Here is a 14,911-nt window from a genome sequence, read left to right as displayed (position 1 = left end):
AAGCTTCTCTTTACGTTTCCGTATTCGCTCTTCTTCCTCCTCCAGTGCATGTTTGTCCCGCATAAGGTTTTGTCGCGCCATTAATGCTGCCAGGTCAGCTTCAGCCTTAATGCGGGCAGAAGAGGTGCTTGATACAGAAGAGTATGTAGAGGTTCTACTTGGAGCATTTGATATGCTGTCAGCTGGTTGTACAGTGTCTTGCGGATCTCCCTGCATTGCAAGGTATTTTGCTGATAGCGGTCTGGAGTTCGCTTGGCGAAGTCTTCTGGCTTTCACGATCAGTCCGAGGTGATTCCAAGTGTCTTCGTTCAGTCACATCCACATCATGTCTGGCATTTACTAGGCCAACGCGGATCCACTTTTTTGTTGACAAATGTAGCGACCACAAGAATGTCGCTGAGAGGCTAAGTAAGGGAGATTCACTTGAGTGACGCGCTGCCAACAATTTCAATGTCCGCTCTGGAAGTTACGTTCTTCTGTTTATTTATAGGCAGATACATAATTTTCTTGAACAGGACAGCAGATTAAAAATTGCAAGTGCTTCTGTGCAAAGTGGCGATATTAAAATATACATGCAATTCTTCCAGTAAGCGTTTTAGTTAATCTAAAATTCCAATAGTCAGCATATTGAGCGGTCAACAAAAAATGTGCTCTTCCTACTCACCCCCTTGCCATACTACCACAGGTGCCCAGGTGCATATATTCATTCACTAATTCCTATGCCAATACCCACGTGACTTGCATACACACCCACCAGATACCAAAATAAAAGCACCAAAGCACAGACCAATTCAACCATGGCATATGGCCGCTATACTACTTTTATTGTTTGTAACTTGTATGGTCATAACTCTAAATCTGCAAATCGACTCTTATCCACTCAAATAATTTCCAAATTGAAGGATTTCCAAACTAAATATCGAGATGCTTATATATTTTGTTGTGGTGGTAATGAATGCCCAGATGACTCTGTGGATAGATTTCCACCAAAAATTGGGAAAAATCCTCAAAACAGAGACTTAGTCTCATCATTATGCTCAGAGCTTTCTCTCACTGATAGGTGGCGATTCTTTAATCCACATGCTCAAGATTATACTTGGTCTAATAACTCACTTACTTTGAAGTCTAGGATTGATCTATGTTTGATTTCAACGTCTGCTTTACATCTTGTTAAATATATTTCTCATATAAATGCTCCTTTAACGGATCATAAACAAATCTCTTTGAAAATTGGGAGTGACAGAGAGCCATCTACATTACGGGGGTATTGGAAATTCAACAATTCTCTCCTGAAAGATGAGGACTTAGCTGTGAAAGAAATAGCAAAAGATATTGGCCGGGTTTCCCAGATTCGTTAAGAATCTCTTAACGCTAGAGCTTCTAGAACGCTCTTAGAACCAGGCCCGTAAAGATTACCCCCGCACCGCGGGGGGGCCTCGCAGGGATGGGGGGCCTCACGTGGCAGGCCCCCCGCTTTTTAATTGTTTTTGTCCAATTTGAATTACATGGGATGTCTTATTGTCTTGTCTGTGTTTCCAGAGTTGATATAAAATAAAGGAAAGTATATTTAATTGTGCTTTCTTTGTTAGCTAGGTAAGTGACATGACGAAGTAGGTCAGATGGTCACACAGACCTGCGAGCCCGCTGCAAATAGGTATCTAACTGTAGCGTAGCGTAGGAAAAATGAAACGCACATTTAAAAGCGGTGCCCAAAAGCGGCATTCAAAACAGAACATTTCGGAATTAAATGCCAAACTTCCCAAAATTACAAATATCTTTTTACGACCAGCCGGTGAAGGATGCACTCATCTGCCAGAAGAGACAGGTATTGTACTGTTTGCTATAGCTAATATTACTGTACCACGTAGCTAACGTTAGCCTATACTTTGACAGCTGTACTGCTCTGTCTGTGTTGTGCTTCCTAGCGTTAACAGAGCCTCCTTTCCAAGAGCCAGGAAAATTAGCCTTGCTCCTTTATTGACTTCCTATCAAGCTGACAACATTGAAATGGAGTGAAACTACAAAAAAAAGAGAAAGTAGAAAAAGTACTTAATTATAAAATATATTACATAACTGACATTATTAGCAAACATGATAACGTAACGAGTGTGGGGGGCTCTCAGGCTTATTCTGCGGGGGGGGCCTCATGTGTTTCCGTTACGGGCCTGCTTAGAACGCTCCTAAGAAGCTCTTAGCGTTAAGAGCTTCTTAACGAATCTGAGAAACCCGGCCATTGTTGTTACAAATTGTGATATGGATTATAAAAATTCATGGGAATTCTTTATGTATAAGGTTAGATTAAATGCAATAAAAAGAAGTAAAGAACTGAAAAAAGTTACATCTGAAAAGGAATCGGACCTAACTTGAGTATATAATGAGTTTGGCTAATTTGACTAGAGAAAGAATTAGAATTAAAAGAGATACAAAATTGGATGACTTTTATCTACAATTAGCTGAAGGCGCCTTCATCCGCTCAAGAGCTAATTGGCTTGAAAAAGGAGAACGCAACTCAAAATATTTTTTTGCACTTGAAAAACGAAATTATACAAATAATGTCACGACGTGAGGTGGGGTTGGACCCAAACGCAGGGGAGTCAGCAGGCATGGCAGAAACAAGGGTTTTATTCACAAAAACGGGAACAGATAGGGTACTCACACAGGTGGACACAATAACGCTAACGAGAACAGGTGAAGACAATGACAGGGAAACACTAGGGCAGGGCAAAAAACTGAAACCGGGGGGGGCACGGCTGTGGCCGTGACAGTACCCCCCTCTCAAGGGACGTCACCGGACGTCCCACAAGGCCGGAGCAGGTCCGGGGGTCGGCCCGGAGGCAGGTAACAGGGCCGGGGCAGGTCCGGGGGTCGACCCGGAGGCAGGGCAGAGGGTCGGGGAAGGTCCGGGGGTCGACCCGGAGGCAGGGCAGAAGGCCGGCGGCCCGGAGGCCGGAGCAGGTCCAGGGAACCACCCTGGGGCAGGACGGGCACAGGGGACGGGCACAGGGAACGGGCACAGGGGACGGGCACAGGGGACGGGCACAGGGGACGGGCACAGGGGACGGGCACAGGGGACGGGCACAGGGGACAGGAGGCGCCTGGGAGCGCGGACGAGGGGGCGCCTGGGAGCGCGGACGAGGGGGCGCCTGGGAGCGCGGACGAGGGGGCGCCTGGGAGCGCGGACGAGGGGGCGCCTGGGAGCGCGGACGAGGGGGCGCCTGGGAGCGCGGACGAGGGGGCGCCTGGGAGCGCGGACGAGGGGGCGCCTGGGAGCGCGGGCACGGCGGCAGGCTGCGGCCAGGAGTCCTCGGGCGGAGGAGGTGGCCAGCAGTACTCGGGCGGTGGCCAGAAGTCCTCGGGCGGAGGAGGCGGTGGCCAGAAGTCCTCGGGCGGAGGCCAGAAGTCCTCGGGCGGAGGAGGAGGCGGCCAGGAGTCCTCGGGCGGAGGAGGAGGCGGCCAGGAGTCCTCGGGCGGAGGAGGAGGTGGCCAGCAGTCCTCAGGCGGAGGAGGTGGCCAGACGTCCTCTGGCGGAGGAGGAGGTGGCCAGCAGTCCTCAGGCGGAGGAGGTGGCCAGACGTCCTCTGGCGGAGGAGGCGGTGGCCGGGGCACAGGGCAGGACCGAGGCTGGGGCACAGGGCAGGAACGAGGCTGGGGCACAGGGCAGGACCGAGGCTGGGGTACAGGGCAGGACCGAGGCTGGGGCACAGGGCAAGAACGAGGCTGGGGCACAGGGCAGGACCGAGGCTGGGGCACAGGGCAAGAACGAGGCTGGGGTACAGGGCAGGACCGAGGCTGGGGCACAGGGCAGGAACGAGGCTGGGGCACAGGGCAAGAACGAGGCTGGGGTACAGGGCAGGACCGAGGCTGGGGCACAGGGCAGGAACGAGGCTGGGGCACAGGGCAGGAACGAGGCTGGGGCACAGGGCAGGAACGAGGCTGGGGCACAGGGCAAGAACGAGGAACAGCCTCGGTGGTCTGGGTGCTGGGCGGCGCAACCTTGTTCGTCCGGGCGCAGGGCGGCACAACCTCAGAATGAGGCAGGGGCACAAGGCAGGGGCCCAGGGCAGTACCGAGGCTGGAGTACAGGGCAGGAACGGGGCTGGGTACCGGCGGCAGGCAGCCAAGACTCCCAGGCAGGAACAGCCTCGGTGGTCTGGGTGCTGGGCGGCACAACCTTGTTCGTCCGGGCGCAGGGCGGCACAACCTCAGGACGAGGCAGGGGCACGGGGCAGGATCGAGGCAGGGGCCCAGGGCAGGACCGAGGCTGGAGTCGGGATTCAGGCTGGGGCTGGAGCCGGGGTAGGAACCCGGACTTGGGTGGGCCCTCCGCTGCAGGCTTCGGGGTCCACCAAAGGCAAGTCGGGTCCCTAGGAAAGGGTTCAGGGAACTCTCTGCTGGGTCCATTTGTGGTCTTGTCCTTCTGTCACGACGTGAGGTGGGGTTGGACCCAAACGCAGGGGAGTCAGCAGGCATGGCAGAAACAAGGGTTTTATTCACAAAAACGGGAACAGATAGGGTACTCACACAGGTGGACACAATAACGCTAACGAGAACAGGTGAAGACAATGACAGGGAAGCACTAGGGCAGGGCAAAAAACTGAAACCGGGGGGGGGGGGGGGGGGGGGGCACGGCTGTGGCCGTGACAAACTCACTTCAAGATATTACATAATATTTACCCTGTTAATGTAACTATCTAAGTTTTCTTTTGTGTGTCTGGAGAGGAAACCTTAATTCATTTATTTTATGACTGTACAATCACAAACAAGTTTTGGAATGATTTATCTTCACATATATTCAATAATAATTGTCACACATTTTCTATGAAAGATGTTTTCTGTTATTACCAAAACCCCACTGATACTAACTTAGAATTTGTAGTTAATTACTTAATACTATATGCAAAATTTTACATACATAAACAGAAATACTCTAATCAAAATCCAAATATTACTCATTTTGTATATGACCTAACGTTACTATTGCGGTCGCTTAAATATGTAAAAGACCCCAAAAAATTAAAATTTTTGAACCTATATAACAGCTTCTTTTCTGTTACCCCTGTACTTTACTTCAATATTGTCTTTATATTGTATCTGACTGTTATGTTCATGTATATTTACATTTAGTCATTTAGCAGCAGACGCTCTTATCCAGAGCGACTTACAGTAAGTACAGGGACATTCCCCCGAGGCAAGTAGGGTGAAGTGCCTTGCCCAAGGACACAACGTCAGTTTGCATGACCGGGAATCGAACTGGCAACCTTCGGATTACTAGCCCGATTCCCTCGCCGCTCAGCCATCTGACTCCCCGACTTCTCTCCTCTACTTGACACTTCTTGCAAAAAAATTTTTTTTTTTAAAGCTTCAGGACAAGGAAATGAGAAATAAATGAACACAGAAATAAATAAATACAGAAATAAATGAGGAAAGAAATAAATGAATACAAAAATAAATAAATACAGAAATAAATGGCCATGTAAATAAATAAATACGTAATTAACTTTTACCCTGTGAAGGCGTGAAAAGGTCTAGAATCATTCAAGATGAATTTCTCTGCTAGAACATTCAAGGTATACCAACATTTAGATCTACAGATGCATATCTTAAACTTTTTTCAGATTTCAATGTATGACACATCATTTGAAATCTTACAAATCTTACTGCACTTTCATAATCTGTAAAAAACTGAGAAATGACCTTGGCTGACATTGGCCCTTTTTCATCAGATCGTGTCACACAAGGCAACCACGCACGCTGTCCGAAATTATCATTACAAAATAAATTAGTCCCCCCCAATGTTGACTCCATGGCTACGGCCTTGGTGTTGATATGGAAAAATTCTAGTGGCACTGTGTAGATTTGAATAGTCAAGAGATGGCGGTTACAATAAATTTATTTTGCTTGTACAAATCAAGATTGAACAAAGTACTTTGTGATCAGTCTAACGAAGGAGGTGCTAGCCACAGGTCGTTCGCCAGAGTGATGAAGAACAATCACAAACGCTACCTTATATACACGTTAGATCAAATGGCATTCCATAAGGTCAATCCATCAATGTAATCAAGTCTATGATTGGCTTACTCAATTCAGTGATAGTTTGAAACAATACATCTCTGTACCATTTGTCCCACAATCCTTTGTGCGGGCCACTTCAAACAAGTTTTTGATTAACCCCACTCAATGCAACAGGAAGGGTCAGAGCAGCAGATCACAATAACAATACAGTTGAATACACATTGTCTCTAGACCAGCTGTCTCTTCCTCCCCATGTGACAAGAACCCTCTCAGATCACCCAGACTTCCCGTCTCTTAGACTTCACGTCTCCTAGTTATAAAACTGCAAATGGCATCTCTACCAAATGGGTTGAATCGACTGTCACTGTATTAAGCTTCTTAACAAACTTTTAGACTTCCCTTAAAACACATTATAAAACACACATATTATAACTGTATTCCCAAATTTCCATGACAGTGTCACATATAGGGGGCACCTGACGGTGGATATTTTGGCTCTCAATGGCTGGCTACGTGAGTGTAGTAGGGGTAAACCAATAGGAGCAGAGCCCCTATGGGGCGGAGCTCCACAACACAGAACAAGCCTACATGTTTATTGTCGCTCTGTTTGAAATAGGGTGGGACACAGAAGAGGGGTCAGATGGGTGAGCGATTAGGGAAAAACTTTAATTTGCTGTACTCATATATTAAAAAAGACCATTCCACGTGCAACATTCTAGTTTCCCTACACACTATGCAATTACTTCATGAGCCAGAATGTAGATTCCAATCTGCAAATTAGTAGGCTGTTTTGGCATTAATCACATTTGCTTCTCTTTCTTGACAGCATTATGATTTCCAACATTAAACAAACTAATAACAATGTGTTTTCCAAAGGTTTATTCATTTACTGTTAAATTACATTGCAGGCACAATTTTCAACAATAATATTTATATACAGCATGATAAGCATGCTGGGGCTCAAACTAGCATATACACAAGTCACTCCATCAACACACTGGTTCAGTAAACTTTCTGTAAATAATTACAGACAATGGCATCAGTATTCCCTGTTCATGGTCTGTCTCCAAAAAAACAGGCCTATACAACTTCTGTTCCAAGATGCTCCCTGGCAGATGTTTTGCCAAAGTTCACGCCATTGAAGAAAATAAACCATCATGCTACTCATTGAGCCAGTCATCTTCAATGCAACCCTCAAAGTAAAAATATTAAGAAGTGTAATATCTTACTTAGGTATAAGTATTCAAATATTTTGATATGAAACTCCAAAGTTCATACGGTCCAATGAAAAGGGGCTGTTGTCGGTATTCCGTATTGTCCGCTAGAAGACAATTTTTTACAGTTTTCATTTTCTTGCATATTACAAAAGTTAAGGTGTTGAAGAAGCCACTCAATATAATAAACAACATGTTTAGGTTCATTAAATACTCATAATTGGTTCTTGTTTACCTAAGCTTCCAGTTAAGTTGTGGGCACATGTGATTTGTGCGTGATTTGAGTTGCATCAGGGTGCAGCCGGCTGTTTGTCTGTACAAAGTATGATCCTAATCAAGTAGTGAATCGGTAGATTTAGTCTTGAGTCAAGTACCCTTAAATATAATGTTTCACACGTAGTTTTGTCAACTTTCAAGCATGCGCTCTGTGTGTTCGGCATACATTTTTGTCATACATTCGTTTTAGCCTACATCCATGGACTAAATAGAATGAATAGGCTAATCTCAGGCATTGCATTGTGCACATGATACATTTTTCTTTGTTTGACCTAGTAAACCGTGAATAAATCTTTCAGGCTGTTTTCGGAAGATGCGATTTGCACCAACAAGTTAACACATAACTTGAACCATAATCGGGCCAGGTACTACGGCAGCGTATTGCTGCCACTCCAGAAAAAGAAAAACGGATCAGTATCACGTTATAACGTGATACAAACTTATTACGTTATAACGTGATACAAACTTATCACGTATCCGGTGTGCAGAGAAGGATATAAATTGAGGAACATGGCTCATTTACAAGACTTGGTACTTCGTACTTAGGCTGAGACATGGCGAGATTCTGCTTTTATTGAGCATGGTGAATGATACTGTGATAAGTATGCTTACATTAAGAAGGATTTTGAAATGCATGGAGTCCGACCCTCTGGAGGTAGCATCATTTCTCAATGATCAGCTGGAGGGGCACGGGAGTACGGTGGCCCTGAAGTGCTAAACACGACCACCAGTAGCCTACATCCCCCAAATGAAAATGAAACTCTCCCCCCAAGTACGAGTCAACTTCCCCCAAATAGGATGAGTTGCTCTCCTCCTCCGAAAACAAAGACACGCTCCCCCAAATGTATAAGTTTGTATCACGTTATAACGTGATAAGTTTGTATCGCGTTATAACGTGAAAATAACTTGTTATAACATGATAAACATATCACGTTATAACGTGATACTGATCCGTTTTAATTTTTCTGGTATGGCAGCAATACACTGCCATAAGGTACAGTGCAATGTAGTCAGTACAATAATACTGGGTGTTAAAACACACATCTAGGATAGGTTCGGGAAAAGTTTGATTTTCCAGCTACGGCAGCTAGCTCCGTTCCAGTAGTGGTGAAGGAGTTGGCTAAGGCGAACGCTAGCGATTGGTTATGGCAGATCAGAGTGGCTCTGGGGAGATCCAATAGTTTTAAAGGTGACATGACATGCTGTTTTTGGATGCTTTTATATAAGCCTTAGTGGTCCCATAATACTGTCTCAGAAGTGTCTCTCCCGAAATTCAGCCTTGGTGCAGAATTACAGCCACTACTAGCAATCCCACAAGGAGCTTTCCTCAGAACGCGCTGTTTTGGTGTCTGTAGCTTTAAATGCTAATGAGGAGTGGAGGGGCGGCACCATGCGCTAATGTTTACAATGGATGTATCGCAATGGATGTCCCCGTTGCTGTAAGATGCCTCGAATTTGCCCATTCTCATCTGATAACCCTGGTTTGCAGAGGTACACACTCAGTCATTTCAATGAGGGGAAAGGCAGATATCGCGTGCGCCATAACACTAACAGCAGAACGGTTATCCAAATAACAAAGAAGTGTACAACACTCACGTTACAGCATGTGTATTCACACACATACTTGATGCTATCTACCTTTACATTAGCGACAGTAACTCAGCTGTTAGCTGCAGAGCTAATGTTACAGCCACATTCTAAGGGTAGCAAGCTAGGTAACCATATACAGTAAAGCTACAAAATGATATAGCGTTAGTTAACTTACTTGCCCGAGGTTAGTAGCTGGATGAAGGAGAGTTAGTACTGATCCAGAATTTAATTTCAGCAAGGCCAGTTTTGTATTAGCTCAAGTTGAGGAAACAGTTGTGGCTGAAGTGTTTGGCGCAGACATAAAAAACAAATGCGCCTACAACAGAAGTTGTGTAGGTGCATTTCCAGAGAAAATAAAATTAAGACACTGGGTTTTCAGAGGCTCGGATGAAGGAACTGTAAAAAGATTTTTGTTTTCCTTTGTACATCCAAACTGAGCAAATGTAATGCTTCGTTCGTTTGCAAGCCATGATGTCTCTCGAGGATAAAAAAATACTTGCACGGTCTAGCTCAGTTTCTTATGGGCGGGCCAGATTCTCTGGGCGGGCAAAGCAGAGAGAGGGGAGGTAACCTTCCTCCTTGTGACGTCACAAGGAGGAGATTTTCAAACAGAGCAATTGAGCCTTCATTTTCTCAAAGGCAGAGAAGAACACCCAGGGCTTGATTTACACCTATCGAAAATTCTAGCCACTGGGGGACCAAAGGCAGGCTAGGGGAACTCATATTAATGTTAAATAACAAATTGTTTAATGTTTAATAACATAACATGTCATCTTTTAACTTCAACAGAGTACTTCAAGGAAGTTAACGCTTGACAATGGAGCAATCCCAGACCCTCTGTACAAATGAAATGTACGAGGGTCTGGTTAGGACCAGGCTAGCAATTAACACGGCAAGGGAGATTTTTGTCAGACCATTACGACCGTTAAAATGCGTAAATTGTAGGCCTTCTAAATCTACTTAACATAACTATATGCAGTTAGGCCTACTGATAATTAGTGTAATTTGATGAGCTGTCTGAAACCGTTCTGACAGTATGGCTCAATATTCTCAACAGGAGATTGAGAATAATAGCCCCAAAAAGAACGTGGCAATTGAAAATTGTAGGATAACATTCAAAACACTGAAGAAGGCCATGGTTAATTGCACTTGATGTGGGCTAATAATGTTTTTGTCTTCACATCTTGAACAAAATGTATAAGTTACTTCAAAATAACTTTGCCACACACATTTATTAACTGATAGGCTAAATGCTGAGCTTTAAGATAAAAGGGAAAGATAACCACGACTAAAATGGGGATTCACTGAAATAAGTATTATTGCACAGATCCAGCACACACTTTCAGATCAGAAGGTGACCCAAACTGTAGCACACTTTGCTTGGCAGAACAGTCATTTAAATTTGCTCAGCATGACTAAGAATATATCATTATTATATTACGTGTGCATATTATATCCAAATCCAATTATTACTATTCTGGCTGACAGTGTATGGACAGCTGACCCATATTTCCAGATTTCCAATTAACATAGTCTGCCTCCACAGATCCAGAGGGGGCTTGGACAGTGGCAGACTGTGGCTGTTTGAAGGGCAGGGGCGGAAAAATGTTAAGGGCTGCTACTGCACGACATGGGCTCTCACCAGTGTAACAATGGGAATGGGACGACACCCCAAGTGCCCCACAGCCTCACTTTGGGAAACCTTGCCCTAGTGGGCACATTGTAGGGGAGACTGTTGGACACAGCATCTAATCGTCTTCTTTGGAAAGGGAACCATTTGGGACACTGTCATGTAGGGGCAGCATAAAGGGCACTTCATAACAGCACCCTTTTCCACTGGAAGTAAGGGCACGGGAACAGTCAAATTTAGACCATTGTAAGGGCACCTTATAGGGTACTGCATTACATTTTCTCTACTATAAAGGAACTCATGAAGACATGTTTTGAAATTTATAGAGGGCACATTATCATTTATTGCGTTAAGGGGCACCCTGGGCACTCCAGCATGTTTCACAATGTGAATGGCAGACAGCACTTGGTCTCATTTTTGCCACTCTAGAGAGCATTTTAGAAACGCTTTTTCAACCCTGGGGGCACCAGGCAGTCACCCCCTGAGTCTTCCAGTGGGCCTGGATACACCGATGGGGACAGTATATTGCACCTATAATATTGGAGAAGCCAGAAGGAGAGGACGAAGTAATATAGAGGCTTGTCAACATATAGGCTACTTTTAACAATGAACATGCTTTATACAATTGAATAAAAAGTCTCCTTGATTCTTTGTGTTTCAAGATGACCTGGAAAACTGATGATAATATTCAGGTACTGCTTTGGAGCAAGGTATACCCTTCATACTTCCTGGCATCACCTTTGCTAAACCTTTTTAAGTCACCGACCATGTTCAAGAATGTCCCACATGCAAAGACACACAGAGATGCAGACAGACTGAACAGTGGTCAAGGCTTGGCTACAGTGAGTTTGCTTCCTTGTGAGTGATTCCAGCAGACTACATAGTCTAGACCTACCTACATAGACTGTAGTCTACTAGGCTACCCTCATTTCTACTATTATAGTCTACTACTCTCCTTTCTACTACTTTCTACAAAGGATGGTAGGCTGCTCTTATGTGTTCATTGCTATCCTTAAGAGTTGCTAAAGTGTTTTTCTATGTATATATTTTTTAAGAATGACAATAACATCTATCTAGATAAACTATGCTGGGCCTGCTGAACCTATACCTCTTCCACAGATACTTGTCAAGGAAGCATTACTTTTGTCTCTTGGGGCTGGTGGGATAAACGCTCTTTGTATAATCTTTGAGCACCTTCATCCACCACAGGGTTGTCAAAGAACGGATACGCCATAATTGATTGTAACTTGACTAGACGCTCTGCTTAGTTTCTAAGGCCTTATTTTGTGTCAATTAACCAATGGCTTTTGAAAACAGTTAAAGTGACATTATTTCTTAGCTTGTTTATTTAAAGGAGATTTTTGGAGATGAAGTAAACACGTAAATCATTCATGTCTGCACTTCAAAAAGTCTGAATTTAGGTTTCCGAACACGGACTGAAGTGCTTTGCGTGCAGGAATTTACTCGACGGAACTGTGTTTTGAGATTCTGTTTCTGCCTGTTTGAAATTATTTGCAACAAATTTTAGTTTAGATTGACTTTTAGCCTGACATGGATCAGGCTAGTTCCGAAGTATAAGTTACCTTGGTTACGTAGCTAGAACTAGAATAAGCCACCTTAATGGAACGGAACTCTCGCTAAAGTAAGTGAGACTTGGCGAAATAAGTCTCGCTTTTCCTTAATCGACGTTGATGGAACACCCCCTGGGTCTAGAGCTTTCCTGGTTTATCAACATTCAGATACGTCTTCTTCAACAATTTTCAGATTTCAATGTATGACACATCATTTGAAAGCTTGCAATGTGCACTTTCACAATCTTTAAGAAACTGAGAAATAAGTTGTCCGACAACCGCCCCTTTTCACCAGAGTGTATCACATATTTGTTCTGCTTCATTATCCAAGAGAAGTCTCATGAACCTGATTACAGTTCACATCTTGCTGGATTGGACATTATTTAGAACAGCACACACCTGTCCATTTAAAGTCCCACAGTGCACAGTTCATGTTAGAGCAAAAACCAGGTCATGAAATCAAGGGCACTTGTTTTCTGTGGAATATATTCGAGCACTGAAGGTTTTTAGAAGCACAGAAAGCTCAATTATAGTGAAATGGAAGCCACTTGACTCTTTCTAGGCATCCAGCCAAACCAAATAACCAAGCAAGAATGGCCTTGGACAATGAGGTGACATGCTGTATAACTCAAATGCCACTGTGACAGATGTTCCAGGTTCTGCAGTTGGAGGACAACTATCTGCAGGTTCTGCAGTTGGAGGACAACTATAGAGATATCTACAGCACTCCATCATTCAGGCATTTATGATTCACCTATGAAAATGAAAACAACCTGAAGCACACAGCCAAGACAACATAACATTGGTGCTAGCCAAAGTGGCCTAGCCAAAGCCCAGACTTGGAATGCCATTAGAAATCTGTGGAACACCTTGATGAAACCAGTCCACACCTTCCATTCTGACAGCTTGAGAGGTTGTGCAAGGAGTACTAGGGGCCAATGTGTCAAGCTGTCCCAGTGTGTGACGCTAAAGGCATACCCAAGAAGACACAGAGAAGTAATTGCTACATAAGTTATGTCTATATTCTTATATATACACTGTATGTGTTTGTACAAATGTTCATATAGATTAAGAGGAGTACAAAACTCATGACTGGAAATGAAACCATATTTGTTAGACAATAAACAAGTTCTGAAGATTTATCATTTTCTTTTTTTAAGATATCTTTTTTCAGTATAGTGTGACAGGAAAGGCAGGGAGAAAGACAAATCATGACAAAAGGACAATAATAAAATAACAAGTTTAAAACTAAAATGTACAGTAGATGTTTGCCTTTATTGTCAGGGTATGAAACAATGGGGGTAAGGGTACATTTGCATTTAGTTTTGGCTGCAGATGTATTTTTATGTTGTCTTTTTCTTTTTTTTACCAAGTAGACTCACATGATGGTGCAGCACTTGCATGGCTTTTCCTTGTTGCTCTGGCAAGTGCCTTCCTGTGGTTTTCCATCCTCCCCATTTGCTAGAGTTGCTTCTGCTGTGTCGGTGGGTGTGGTACAGTTGCTAGATGGTGCAGACTGCTCTTGCCCCGCATTGCCCTTTGGAGCAACGGCCAAGGTTTTGCCAGTGCCATCATTGATGACCACTAGCTCAGCCTCAACAGTGCCCTGCAGCCCAAGAAACTTCTTTGTCTCTGCCTCATCTTCTACATTCTGATATCCCATGAACACCATGGTTACAGGATTGTCTGAACTGGCTGCGGGAATACTGACTTCAGTGCCAGGCTGAGGACTTGTATTTCCAGACTTAGCCTCTATTCCAGTGATCACAGTCTTGGGTCTTGTGTGCTGCTCAGGAGACCAATCATGGTCCTCTGTTTTTGGGACTGGAATAATGGTATCTTTGGCAGGTTCAGAAATCAAGGAGACCTCGTCAGCTTTGTGGATAAGCTCTTCCACTTCTGAAGAGCTAAGCAGGTGGACTTCGTTTTCGTCATTCATCTTGTGCACCACTGAGGGAGGGAGAAAGACAGAGAAAAAGAGTGGATCAGGAAAGACACAAAGATAATCTCTACAATTTAGAAGTCATTACTATCAAGAATCCAATTGTTTTGTTGTAACTCTGCAAACCCTATCCCTGCCTATTAATCTAACCATTAGTTGGATGTGCTCAAGCCTTCGGCTAGCACAACCATTGTTCTCTCACATATATATTATTATTCTTTTCCCACCCCTAATGCATCACATACCTGTCAAGGCAGCTTTACTGTTTTTTCATGCCATGATACTCTCACTTATCCTACTGTGTTACTGTATGGGGCCAAGCCTCCCAGACAACAGTCAAACCCATCATTTCATTATACAAACAGGCACTGAAAATAAAGGATCAGAAACCAACAATATGGCACCACTGTTTGATTGTACAGAAATACAAGCTTTTAAATGTTGATAGCTTTATGAAGTTCTCCTTTCTTAAACTGATTTTTAAATGTGCAAATAATCTAGGTCCAGCCGTACTCTGTCCTTTTGTGACAAAAACCAATACAAGGAGAGTGGCCAGGGGAGCAGTGGGTGGCAACTGCATAGTAGAGAGGCGCAAAATCACTTTTGGCCAGTCATGTTTGTCAGTGATAGGGACCCATTTTTTGAATAATTTACCAACAGAAATAAAAACACAAAC

At 44.1% G+C, this 14,911-nt stretch overlaps 1 protein-coding gene across 3 annotated transcripts in view; it reads right to left on the bottom strand.

Annotated features, from left to right (window-relative positions):
• Positions 1–13,611: 13,611 nt before the first annotated feature.
• Positions 13,612–14,911, bottom strand: part of palm1a (paralemmin 1a) — a 159,858-nt gene continuing 158,558 nt past the window's right edge. For all 3 annotated transcript variants that reach the window (XM_062452683.1, XM_062452682.1, XM_062452684.1), the window contains one exon: positions 13,612–14,243. In XM_062452683.1, coding sequence (XP_062308667.1) covers positions 13,672–14,243 — 572 coding nt within the window. In that variant the 3' untranslated portion in view covers positions 13,612–13,671. The remainder of the gene's footprint in view (positions 14,244–14,911) is intronic.

The sequence above is a fragment of the Osmerus eperlanus genome, chromosome 26 (assembly GCF_963692335.1).
Source record: "Osmerus eperlanus chromosome 26, fOsmEpe2.1, whole genome shotgun sequence".
NCBI lineage: Eukaryota > Metazoa > Chordata > Actinopteri > Osmeriformes > Osmeridae > Osmerus > Osmerus eperlanus.
Note: the sequence above shows the minus strand (reverse complement) of the source record. Positions and strands in the feature narration are given on the sequence as shown.